This window comes from Eumetopias jubatus, unplaced genomic scaffold (assembly GCF_037043125.1).
Source record: "Eumetopias jubatus isolate StellerSeaLion01/CBP00866 unplaced genomic scaffold, mEumJub1_p1.0 scaffold_11, whole genome shotgun sequence".
NCBI lineage: Eukaryota > Metazoa > Chordata > Mammalia > Carnivora > Otariidae > Eumetopias > Eumetopias jubatus.
The window spans coordinates 13,672,161-13,684,878 of NW_028274817.1; the positions used below are offsets into that span (position 1 = coordinate 13,672,161).

At 42.5% G+C, this 12,718-nt stretch overlaps 1 protein-coding gene across 1 annotated transcript in view; it reads right to left on the reverse strand.

Moving 5' to 3' along the window:
* Positions 1 to 2,455: 2,455 nt before the first annotated feature.
* Positions 2,456 to 12,718, reverse strand: part of LOC114201446 (transmembrane 9 superfamily member 2-like) — a 78,079-nt gene continuing 67,816 nt past the window's right edge. Inside the window, exon 16 of the mRNA XM_088028916.1 lies at positions 2,456 to 2,658. Within this exon, the coding sequence (XP_087885042.1) occupies positions 2,618 to 2,658 (41 nt within the window). The 3' untranslated portion in view covers positions 2,456 to 2,617. The remainder of the gene's footprint in view (positions 2,659 to 12,718) is intronic.

Here is a 12,718-nt window from a genome sequence, read left to right on the forward strand (position 1 = left end):
AGTTTGTACTTCTTAATCCCCTTCACCTATTTCGCCCATCCCCCTCCCCCCCTCCCCACTGACAACCACAGTTTGTTCTCTGTACCTCTGAGTCCATTTCCATTTAATTTTTTTTTTGAGATTCTACATATGAGTGAAATCATATGGTACGAGTCTTTCTCTGCCTATTTCACTCAGCATAATACCCTCAAGGTCCAGCCATGTGTCACAAATGGCAAGAGCTCATTCTTTTTTTTTCTTTTTTTTTGAAGATTTTATTTATTTGACAGAGAGAGACACAGTGAGTGAAGGAACACAAGCAGCAGGGGTGGGAGAAGGAGAAGCAGGTTTCCCGCCAACCAGGGAGCCCAATGCGGGGCTCGATCCCAGGACTCTGGGATCATGACCTGAGCCGAAGGCAGACGCTTAACGACTGAGCCACCCAGGCGCCCCAAGAGCTCATTCGTTTAACAAATTTGCCTTTCGAGCAAACTACTACCATCAATGCAAACAGGAGGGCTTGTGAGCTTAGATAAAACTCCCAGGCAGCCAACCCGGTGGGAAGAGTCCCCTGAAGCTCACTATAACACTGCTTGGTTCAAAGTATTTAGAGGAGAATGGAATTGGTTCCAGTGAATCTCAACAACAGTTACTCCTCTCAGGCAGGGCCTAGGGCTCAGCCTGATTTTGAGACTGAGTGGGAGAAAGTGGAGAGGATCTGAAAATTCTATTCAAGACACACCTTTTGACCTTCTATAGCCACTCCCTCTCTCGCCAGTCTGCTCCAGGCCCCAGGCCAATTTGCCTGGGGTCTGAGCCCTGATCCTTCACTATAGACAAAGGCATCCTACGGGCTAGGTAATTACCTTCCTCCTTGAGGCAACTACTAACTTCCATTTCCTCCCACCACTCTCCTTCAGAATGCAACTCTCTGACCCCATCCCTCCCCATCCCAATCTCCCCTTCAAGAGCAACAGGGCTTCTTTGATCCCCCCACACACAAACAAGTACTCCTCAGCTTAAGGAAGGCTTTGAGAATGTTCATGAATTGAAGCTTGTGCATATACAGTTTTCAAACATTTTCCTCAAGAAGGCCAATATTGACCAATAAAAATGTATCACAGAAAATATATGATTTTCATGACTGCCTTCCCAAAATTGCAAGCTCAGAGAATATTTGTCATAAGAATTCCTGACATTTGGGGAGTTATGACACCTGACTATTGTTTAGTCAAAGCAAATAAATCCCAGAAAACTGGTTCCGAAAAGCTAAGTCAAACTTGAACATTCTCAGCCTCCAAAGGACAGCAAATAGAAAAAGACAACCAATAACCAGAAATGTGCAGATTTAATTAAGGAATAAGACAGCAGTGCCCGGTATTTCATAAACTCTATATATACTAAACCAATGTGCAGGGATGCCTGGGTGGCTCAGCCGGTTAAGCGACTGCCTTGGGCTCAGGTCATAATCTCAGGGGCCTGGGATGGAGCTCTGCATCAGGCTCCCTGCTCAGTGGGGAGTCTGCTTCTCCCTCTCCCCCCCCCACCCCCATTCATGCTCTCTCTCGCTCTCTCAAATAAAAGCTTTAAAAAAAATGATGTGCGTTGTTAAAATGGTCATCCAGGGGCACCTGCTTGGCTCCGTCAATAGAGCAAGTGACTCTTGATCTCAGGGTTGTCAGTTTGAGCCCCATGTTGGACGTAGAGCTTCCTTTAAAAAGTAAATAAAATAGGGCGCCTGGGTGGCTCAGTTGGTTAAGCGACTGCCTTCGGCTCAGGTCATGATCCTGGAGTCCCGGGATCGAGTCCCACATCGGTTCCCTGCTCAGCGAGGAGCCTGCTTCTCCCTCTAACCCTCCCCCTTCTCATGTACTCTCTCTCTCTCTCTCATTCTCACTCTCTCAAAATAAATAAATAAATCTTTAAAAAAAAAAAAAAGTAAATAAAATAGGGGCCCCTGGGTGGCACAGTCAGTTAAGCACCAATCCTTGGTTTCGGCTCAGGTCATAATCTCAGGATCATGGGATGGAGCCCTGTGTTGGGCTCCATGCTCAGTGCAGAGTCTGCTTAAGTAAGATTCCCTCCCCCTTTCCTTCTTCCCTGCTCTAAAATAAATAAGTCTCTCAAAAATAAATAAATACATAAAATGGTCATCCAAATACAAGAGTGGAATACAGTCTGTACAATCCACATAAGATAGAAAAATTCACATTTTACCTAAGATTTATTTGACAATAGTTCTGATGCTGTAAACAAAATAAAGAAAAAGGAAAAAAAAAAACATTTCATCTGAAAAGCCCGTGTGCTCAGCTTTCATTTCATAAAGAAATGTGCCTCCCTTGCTCTAATTGCTTTCAATTAAACCTTTTTATGGTATCTTTTCAGGACAGTCTGACTTAGAATAAACCTGTTTCCAAACCAACCTGTTTTTTTCCACATAATCAGTATTTTGTGTCATACAAACTGAGGCCAATGAGATTTTTAAGTGATATATATTTAAAATGTGTAGTAGGAAGCATACACATATATCTCCATAGATGTTCATACAGATATAGATGTATATATTCAAAAGCAGTGGTGACATGCCTGGAAGCCTTTGGGGGACATTCTTTAATCCACTTTTACCACACTGTAGATTTTAGTAATAAACCAGAAACAGGAAAAAAAATCCAGTTGTCCCTGAAACAAAATGAAAAAGATCCTTGTTAACCAGAGACTATAGCAAATCAAAGTAGCTTTCTCAAAAATGCAAAGCATGTCAGTTTTGAGGTGGACTACTGATTCTCTAAATCTCAGGACTCCCACATTATCAAACAAAAAATCACCAGGCTGTCTTGTTGAGCAAAGATGAGCAGTGGGGCTGGATGCAGCCACCTGCAACAGGGTGTGAGAATCCATTTGATTGAATGCTGCAGGTCTCTAACCAAAGCAAAAAAAAAAAAAAAAAAAAAAAAAATGAGTAGCTTAAGTTCTCTATTTCAAAAAGGATACAAAGAGGTCCAAGGCTAGTTTCTAATATAATAAACTTGGTATAACTTGCTTCAATTTAGAAAATGTAACCATTATCACTTGATGTAACAAAAGTGGCAATAATCTATTATTTACTTGCATATTCAAGACATAAATTAGTTTTATAAATCAAAGTTTTGTCTTATTAAACTTGAGAAATATCCCATTTCTGGGGATTTATCCTAAAGAAATGAACCCGTAGGGGCACCTAGGTGGCTCAGTGGGTTAAGCAGCTGCCTTCGGCTCAGGTCATGATCTCAGGATCCTGGGATTGAGTCCCGCATAGGGCTCCCTGCTCAGTGGGGAGCCTGCTTCTCCCTTTCCCTCTGCCTTCCCCTCCCCGGCTTGTGCTCTCTCTCTCTCTCTCTCAAATAAATAAAATCTTAAAAAAAAAATGAAATGACCCCATAGAAGAAAAAAAATTACATGCAAAAAAGGTGTTCATAATACTATGATTTATAATATTGAAAAATTACAAACCAAATGCCCCCCAATAGGTGACTTAGCTAAATGATGTACTAAGTGCTCAATGAAATAAGATAGTCATCAAAAATGACAAATTTAAAGACTATACAGCAGCATGGAGCACTCTTTATAATATGGTGTTAGGTAAGCCAGATTGTAACTCACCAGTGTGAACACTGTATACATTTAAACCCATGCACTAGATACAGAGAATGGACCAAAGAAGATACCTTTATATGTAGGGTGATACAATTCTGGGCAAATTTTTCTTTAACATAGGATTTCATCGATGTTCATGTTATAAAAACAATTCTCAGATGATATTATGGTTCAATAACACAAAGAAAACTCTAATAGGAGTCTTCTTTTCCAGATCCTATAATCTAATGGGGGTAACTCAAGACAATCAATCGTCTAGCAAAACATGTTAATCACAGAAGGCTTTAGGCAGGGTTTGGTCCCTTTTTCTTTGCCAGTTTCCAAGCTATCCAATATACCATCATGCCACCTCCCTCCCACCCTTCAAAGCTCCTTGTCAGGAGTCAGTGTGGTATAGTGACTAAGACCATGCATGGGCTCTGGGAGTGACATAAACCTGCTCTTTTGGTTACTAGCTGTCTGATCCTGGGCAAGTGACAATCTAGCCAAACCTCCATTTTCTCAGCTGAAAAATGGGGATGATAATACCCATTCCCATTTTAAGCTTCCTTTTCTGAATACAACAACTTCAAAGGTTCAGGAGATGACCATGTGTAGCTAACACATGTCTCTGAATCTAAGACATTCCTGATTTCAATTTGCTGCATATTATCCCCATACACTACTGAAATGTCTTATGAATTCTCAAACTTTTTTTAATAATTTTTTATTGTTACGTTAATCACCATACATTACATCATTAGTTTTTGATGTAGTGTTCCATGATTCATTGTTTGTGCATAACACCCAGTGCTCCACGCAGAATGTGCCCTCTTTAATACCCATCACCAGGCTAACCCATCCCCCCACCCCCCTCCCCTCCAGAACCCTCAGTTTGATGCTCAACTTACAATACTCACATTGTCTCCTACCCGAAACACAAAGCTCCATCAACTCTCACACTGTTCTGATTGGCAGCTGAGCTAAGTCAGCTGACTCTGGAGTCAGGCAGACACTTAGCTATAGGATATAGAACAAGCTACCCATCTCTGGTCCTCCTAAGTGGAAAGGAATTCTATCCCCCACCCAACTAATGGGACTGACCTGAGAGAAAAAGGTAAGATACATTAGGGTGCCTGTCAGAGGAGCTAGCATTCGTGTTCTGATCTGGGGCTTGAAAAATATAGTCACATGGGGCTTATTTGACTAGTGTGGTAGTCCTCAACATTGCCTGTACCCTGGCATCATCTAGGAGGATTTAACAGCTACTGTTGCCTGGGTCACGTCCCCCAGATGTGATTGATCTGGGATACAGCCTCAGTATCAAGATTTTTAAAATCTCCCCAGGTGATTCTAGTATGCAACCAGGGTTTCAGAGCCTCTGGTCTAGCCTGCCTTTCTGTCCCCCTCTCTCCCTCCCTCCCTTCCTTCCTGTGAACAAACATCATTAAGTATAAAAAGAGGTGGGGAAATTTCTCTTCTAAGGGCCACTGAACCACACAATTGAAAAGCAACTTAAAGGATCTGGAAAAATGGAAATATTTTTTTCTACAACCCAATTGCTTGTACTACAGTTTGTGGGTAGAAAAAGAGATGGGCCAAAAAGGGAGAGAATGGTCACTTTGGTGTCTCTGTCTACTTTTGCCTCAGGTCAGAGAAAATACTAAACCAGTACTAGAAATGTCCTAGTTTCTTTCTAAGCTTCATAACCTTTTATCATTAGGTCAGGTGATGCAGGATCTTGATGAGGCAGCCCAAGCCAAGCAGAGAAGCCCATTTTTCCCCTTGTCCTGGCCCTAATTGCAATTCTCTAAGGTAAAGAATGCACAGCCTGATCCTGGGACTGCTCTCCAGTACACATTTCTTCTGAGGCTTTCCCAAAGTAGTCATTATATATGCACACTTGAAGAAGAAGAAGAAGAAGAAGAAGAAACTAGCTAAATAAAACATTTTGAAAGTCTACCAAATTCTACTTGATAGGATCAAACCTCTAAAGAGTCTTTCCACAGCCACTGTGGGGGCTGTATTCCAATACACATTAATCTCAGAATTTGCACCAGTAAGACATGCAGACAGAAGGTTTTCTTAAAGTTGGAAGGAAAGCCATTACACAAAGGAATAAAGAGAAAGATTGTTTGGAGAAAAGAGTCTTGGGGGCCTTGACTCCCTTCGGCCATATTTGATTCAGTATTCATGAAGCACTTTCTCTGGGCCCGGCCCTTGCTGGGTGGGTAATGAGGAGGACAGAACAGGGCTCTTGTAGGGAATGATCTCAGGTGATGGCTATCCTACACATCTCCACTGACAAAGACATCACATTCTCTTCATCTCTCATCTAGAAAACTCTCTCGGCTCACCTCTGCCTCCAGTCTCTCTCTCCAATCCATCCTGCACTTGGTCAGAGTGACTGTGAGATTTCCAAAGCACAAATTTGATTGTCATGCCTCTACTTGCAAACCTTTAATAGCTCCCCATGGCAAAAGCACTCAAACCCCTGAGTGTATCAGAAACCTTTTAAGCTGTTAAAAATAAACATCAGCAAGGATTCTGATTCAGGGCTTTGGGATGGGCCCTGGGCATCCGCTGTATTGGTTTTCAATCATTTCCACAAATGAATGCGATGCACGCCCACGTTGGTGTCAGCTCATAAGGCCCTCCAGGACAAGGCCCCAGCTTCCTCCTTTAGGACTTGTTCCTGTCACTCCGTGCCTTAAAATTTCAAACTCCAGCAGCCCCAAATTACCTACAGATCTCCCCATACCATGCCTTGCTCATCCTGTCAATTCCATCTTCAAACTCCAAGACTCAGTCTTCCCTCAAGGAAGTTCTATCACTTTCTCCAGCATAGCTTTTTCTGACCTCCTTCACCCTCCCCATGCCGGGGCTGGGCGCCGCTGTTCACTGCTTTCACAAAACCCTGAGCTTCATTTTTAGGCTCCTTGCCACAATGCGTGGAATGATCAGTTTTTTTGTTTTTTGTTTTTTTTTCAAGATTTTACTTATCTAGGGCACCTGGGTGGCTCAGTTGGTTAAGCGACTGCCTTCCACTCAGGTCATGATCCTGGAGTCCCGGGATCGAGCCCCGCATCAGGCTCCCTGCTCAGCAGGGAGTCTGCTTCTCCCTCCGGCCCTCCCCCCTCTCATGCTCTCTCTCTCATTCTCTCTCTCTCAAATAAATAAATACAATCTTAAAAAAAAGAGATTTTACTTATCTGAGAGAGAGAGAGAGAGAGAGAGAGCATGAGCAGGGGGAGAGGCAGAGGGAGAAGCAGGCTCCCCGCTGAGCAGGGAGCCCGACATGAGGCTCGATCCCAGGACCCTGAGATCATGACCCGAGCCAAAGGCAGTCGCTTAACTGACTGAGCCACCCAGGCACCCCGGAATGATCTGTTTAGAGGCCTTCTCTCTCCAGACTATAGCTGTGAGGCTAGGGGTTAAGGCTTACTCAGTTTTGTACCCCCAGTGCTTAGCATGGTGTTGAGCACATTGTAGGCAGATAACAAAAGTTTAAACTGAACTGTTTGGATAAACTGCATAGCAATGTAAGCTCCATGAAGACAGAAATCTTTATCCCTTTATATGAAGTTTTGTTCACTGCTAAAGCCCCGGCCTCTAGGGCTAGTGCCTGACGCACAGCAGGTATTCAATATATACTTCTTGAATGAATGGCAAGAATTTGGAGAGGGCATCACAGAGAAGGTCCTCTAAAGTTGGACTCAGGTATTTGAGGATGGGAGACAGGTATTCCAGACAGAGCGAACAGTACCCATAAAGGCCTGGAACAATTAAACCCTGACAGTTGTAAGGAACAGTGAGAACCATGGCAGAAGGATTGGGACATTAAGGGTGTATGACCGAAGAATTAAGGAAACATCGGGTGTCTGGCTGGCTCAGTTGGAAGAGCACATGATTCTTGATCTCGGAGTCACGAGTTCAAGACCCATGTTGGGCACAGAGATTACTTAAAAATAAAGAAACTGAAAATATTCTTTAAAATATTAAAAGAAAAAGTAGAGTTAAGGGAATATCAAAGAAAGCATATAGGAGAAAAGACTGCAAAAGTAGGTGAGAACCAGGGAGTGAATGCTAAGAAGTTGGGATTTGATTAAGCAGGCAGCTGGGAGCCAGTGACAATGCATAAGATGACCAAATTTCTATTTCATGACAACGACAATGATGATGATAATAATGATGAGGACGATGTGTGTTGTTTACTAAAAATTTCTATGCCTGGCTCTGGGTTAAGCGCTTACACATGCGATCAGATTGAGTCGAAGTCTCTGAGCTAAGTACTAGGATTCTCCCCATTCTATAAGGAAAGAGGGGCTCAGAGGGTCTGTCGACTTGCCTTACAACATCCAGCCAATAAGCAATTCAGATGGGACTCAAAGCCAAGTCTTTGTTCTAGGGTAGGGAGATCAGTACGGGCTGAGGTGACCACGAACTGCTTCGTGCAGAAAGACCGCAGAGAATGAGCAGCAGCTGGACAGGAAAAGCCTGGCGTGTCGGGAGTAGAAACCAATTCAGGTATGAGATGCTAGAGAGTGTAAGCCACCCAGTACAAGAATATGCCAGAGAATGCAGGTTCTGCTTCCCACCGGGGAAAGCGAGGCTTCCCTTCCTCTGAAAAGTTTTAGCAGGCTATTCAAAACTAGAAGAACACTGGCTACCGGAGGACCCAGAGTTAGAGTAGGTGTGTAGCTACTTGCACTGGGAAAAACAACGGGAGCCCCAGTTTTCCATACCCTCAAGACTAGAGAGGACTCTGTCCTGCTCGTTCCTACAGCACCTGGCATGTGGATCCATAAATGTAAATTGAAACCAAAATGAGCTGGGCTTGAAGAAGTAATGAGGAAAAACTGGAAGAATGTGCCTCCATTTTCTGAAAGAAGGGTCAAAAGGGTATGGGAAAGACTGAGATATTGTTTCCATCAGCTTATTCCCGAGGGCGGTACTGTGCTCTTAGATGCGCCCGTCTTAGCCCTCCCAATTCAGAGCAGTCCACCTGATCAAACAGAGGACCACGGAGGAGATTCCACAGGCATTCTCTGGTTGTTGGCTTGGCCTCAGCTCAAGGAAATGGCTCTCTCTTGAGGAGGACATGGAGAGTTGTAGTTAAGAGAATGAGCTTTGGAGTCAGACCAGCCTGGGTTCGACTGAATCAGAGCTCCAACACTTACTAGCTGAGTGACCTCAGACAAGTCACTTGATCTCAGTTTCCTCATCCATACAATGGGAGTAATATGACTTAACATCTCATGATAATTAGACAATTAGGTGAAAAGTAAGTGAGATAAATACATGCAAATAGTTGGCACACAGTCAACTCAACAAAAACCAGATAGTATTGGATCTATGTTTCCGTATTCCCTCTTAACACATTGCCAAGCCCATAGAAGCTTAATAAATATTTGTTGGTTGGTTAACAATTAGCATTAATTTATCTTTATCCCTTTTTGATCTTTTACCCTTTAGAACTGAAATATTTTTTTAGATTATTTATTTATTTATTTGCCAGAGAGAGAGAGAGAGAGCGCGCGCACAAGCAGGGGGAGCGGCAGGCAGAGGGAGAGGGAGAAGCAGGCTTCCCTCTGAGCGGGGAGCCCAATGTGGGGCTTGGGCTCGATCCCAGGATCCCGGGATCATGACCTGAGCCGAAGGCAGACGCTTAACTGACCAAGCCAGCCAGGTGCCCCAGACCTGAAATTTTTAATAAGGCAGAGACAAGTCGGTATGGTAAAACACGAAAGGCCCACTATGGCTAACATTTGTGCGTTGAGGTAATTGGCCTTTTCCTTCAGTGTATTTCATCTTACACTGTGTGAGGACATGGATTCTTCACTTTAATTTAGTGATAAAATATTACACAGTAGACATTCTCAAAACATATTGAGCTTCATTAGGTTCTTTTAATGAATAAAAATATATTCAAAGCACAGACACTTAGTGAGAAAGCCACCAGTAAAGCACTCGGCACTTGGCTAATACTTCTGGGTCTTAAAAGCTCCTGGTACCAAACTGGCTTCAATCACCGCACAGTGAATGGTGATTCAGAGTCTCAGATTCTAAACATAATCTTGATTTTTGAGACAATCAAAACTCTATTTTGAAAATAGCATTAACTCCTAAAGAAAAGTAAGGTTTGAAAATAGTTCGCTCTAGACCAGGGTTTCTTAACAGTGGCACTACTGATGTTTTGGGTCAGATAAATCTATTTTGTAGAGGGCTGTTCTGCGCATAGTAGGATGGTCAGCAGAATTCCTGGCCTCTACCCACTAGATGTCTCTAGCACCCTTCGAGTCATGACAATTAAAAATGTGTCCACATATTGCTAAATTTTCCCTAGGGAGCAAATTCACCCCTGGTTGAGAAACACCGCTCTAGAATAATAGACTGTGGCTAAATAATAGACCTCGGCTAAATGCAAACATTTTTCATTGCTTGCTTAAAATATACATCATCACATAAAAGATTTCAAGGTTTACATTAGGCTATAAATGCCATTATTATAATACAACATAGCACTTTAGACTTTTAGAGAAGGAATCCTAAGTGTTAGATCTTAATTGGTTATTGTGATTTTATATCCTTCCTATCAAAATCTACAAAACTACATTATTTCAATTCATTTTCTTAAGACTTTAACTCATTTGGGGCACCTGGCTGGTTCAGTCAGTACAGCCTGACTCTTGATCTTGGGGTTGTAAGTTCAAGTAGAGATTACTTAAAAATAAAATTTAAAAAAAGACTTTAACTCATTTGTTGATATCTAAAACAAAACTTGATGCAAATAAAAATCACTATCTTCCAATCGAGACCGAGTATCCATAAGTGAACCATCAATGAGCATCCATAAGAAATCGGAGGAAAACAATCAGATTGGAAGACATCACAGCCTACTTGGTAATGCACAGACTTAGTTTCTTTTTTAACTAGCTTAACCAGCTGATAAACTAGTTTTTTAAAACCAGTTGAGATTTGAGGCAAGTCACCCACACTTAACTGAAATTTATTTATCTTAGTCTATACAATACAAGGTTTCCGTCCTGGTGCCCTCTGGTGATACTGTTGATATACTGTGGCTTATCTTCCCTCTCCCTGTCCCTTGCATCCTACGTCAACGTGTTGTTTACACCTCGGTAAGTGTGCCACCAACTAAAAATTGGGTAGAGGAACACCAGCCACAATGCACAGCACTTCCTTTGGCTCAAAAAAATGAGAGGAAGACAACAATGGGATGCCATTGTAGACATACGGTGTTAACAAAAAAGAAAACCACTTTTGGGGTTTTGTTTTGTTTGTTTTTTCAAAAATAATACTCGGTGCCAGCCAAGGTTGTGGGGAAACCAATACACTGTGCTAATGGCAGAAAAGCATAAAGAATCATAAAAATATTCATGCTTTTTGACCCTGCTATCCCATTTCACAGACTGTCTTAAGGAAATAATTCAAAACAGAAAAAACAAAGTTCACTAGGCAAGAAACGGTTAAATAATCTGCTCAATAGATTAAGCAGCCTTACAAATGATAAATATAAAGGATTCATAGTTGGGGCACCTGGTTGGCTCAGTGGGAAGGGCGTGCAACTCTTGATCTCGGGGTCGTGAGTTTGAGCCCCATGTTGGGTGTAGAGATTAAATAAATTTTTTTAAATAAATAAAGGATTTGTAGCAACATGGAAGTATACTTAGTATATAAATAGTCTCCCCTACAGTCACAACACTCAATATTGAAAGATGACAGCTGTGAAGTCTTATCCTTCTGCTGCGATGACACAGATGAATCCAAATACCAAAGACAATGTGGTGACCACAAGGAAGAGCTTTGGATGAATGCATAATTATTCTAAATGAGTGTGAAACTCCTCGGCATTTTTAACATGAGTGGATATTGCTAATTTTCAAGTTGCCATTAAAAAAAAAAACCCTCTCAGAAGCATTTGTCTACAGCAAGAAAGAGTAATCAGCAATTAATAACTGTATTTTTGTGTACATCCATATTCTCAAGACTAATGATTTAATTAAGGATGTCTTCCTCAAAAGTGAAACATGACCATAAGCAATAAGCCTCACTTCCTGCTGTGAGCCTCAAAATATAATGATGATGAAAAAATAAAAAGTAATTCAACAGGAAAAAAATATATAATGATGAAATGTAAAGAGATGCCATTTAAGGCTCTGTAAGCAGACAGGGCTTCTTAAAGAACAGTTCTAGAAAACAGATGCCAAAACCAAAAACACTTCATGGGATGCCTGGGTGGCTCAGTCGGTTGAGTGTCCAACTCTTGATTTTGGCTCAGGTCATGATCTCGGGGTTGTGGGATCAAGTACCCCCCCCCCAAATTGGGCTCTGCACTCAGTGGGGAGTCTGCTTCTCCCTCTCCCTCCCCCTCTGCCCCCCTTCCCTCCATACTAGGTCTCTCTAAAATAAATAAATACATCAAAGATGGAAAGAAATTTAAATGAGTCAGTCTTGGGAAAGGAAGCACTACACTCACTAGAGTTGGCGTGTTGAGTTGGCAGTGCCAATGGGACAGGCAAATGTTCAGAACCTAACTGCATAGACTTAGGAGCTGTCAGCATTGAGGAGGTAGATGAAGCCATGGGACTGGATGAGCTCTGAAACGGGGAGGGTAAAAGAGGGGCCTGAAATGCTAAAGACTGAACCTTGTATAAAGGCTAGAGGTAGGTGACAGGAAGAGGAAGGGAGGTACAAGGAGAATGATGCAAATTACATTGAGGGAGTTTCACAGAATAGGTGCTGAGTAGTTAGCTGCAGAAGCCAAGGAGGGTGAAGGCTAGGGAAAGGCCATTAGATCTGGCAAGGGATCACTGGGAACCTTCAAGAGTCAGTATCCAGGAGCATCTGGGTGGCTCAGTCGGCTAAGTGTCTGCCTTTGACTTGGGTCATGATCTCGGGGTCCTGGGATCGAGCCCCACATCGGGCTCCTTGCTCAGCAGGGCCTGCTTCTCTCCCTCCCTCTACTGCTCCCCTGATGCTTGTGCACTCTCACTCTTGCTCTCTCTCAAATAAATAAATAAATAAAATCTTTAAAAAAGAAAACAATCCTCGTATTAAAAAAAAAAAGAGTCAGTATTCAGTGGAGTGTGACAGAAGAGACGACAAG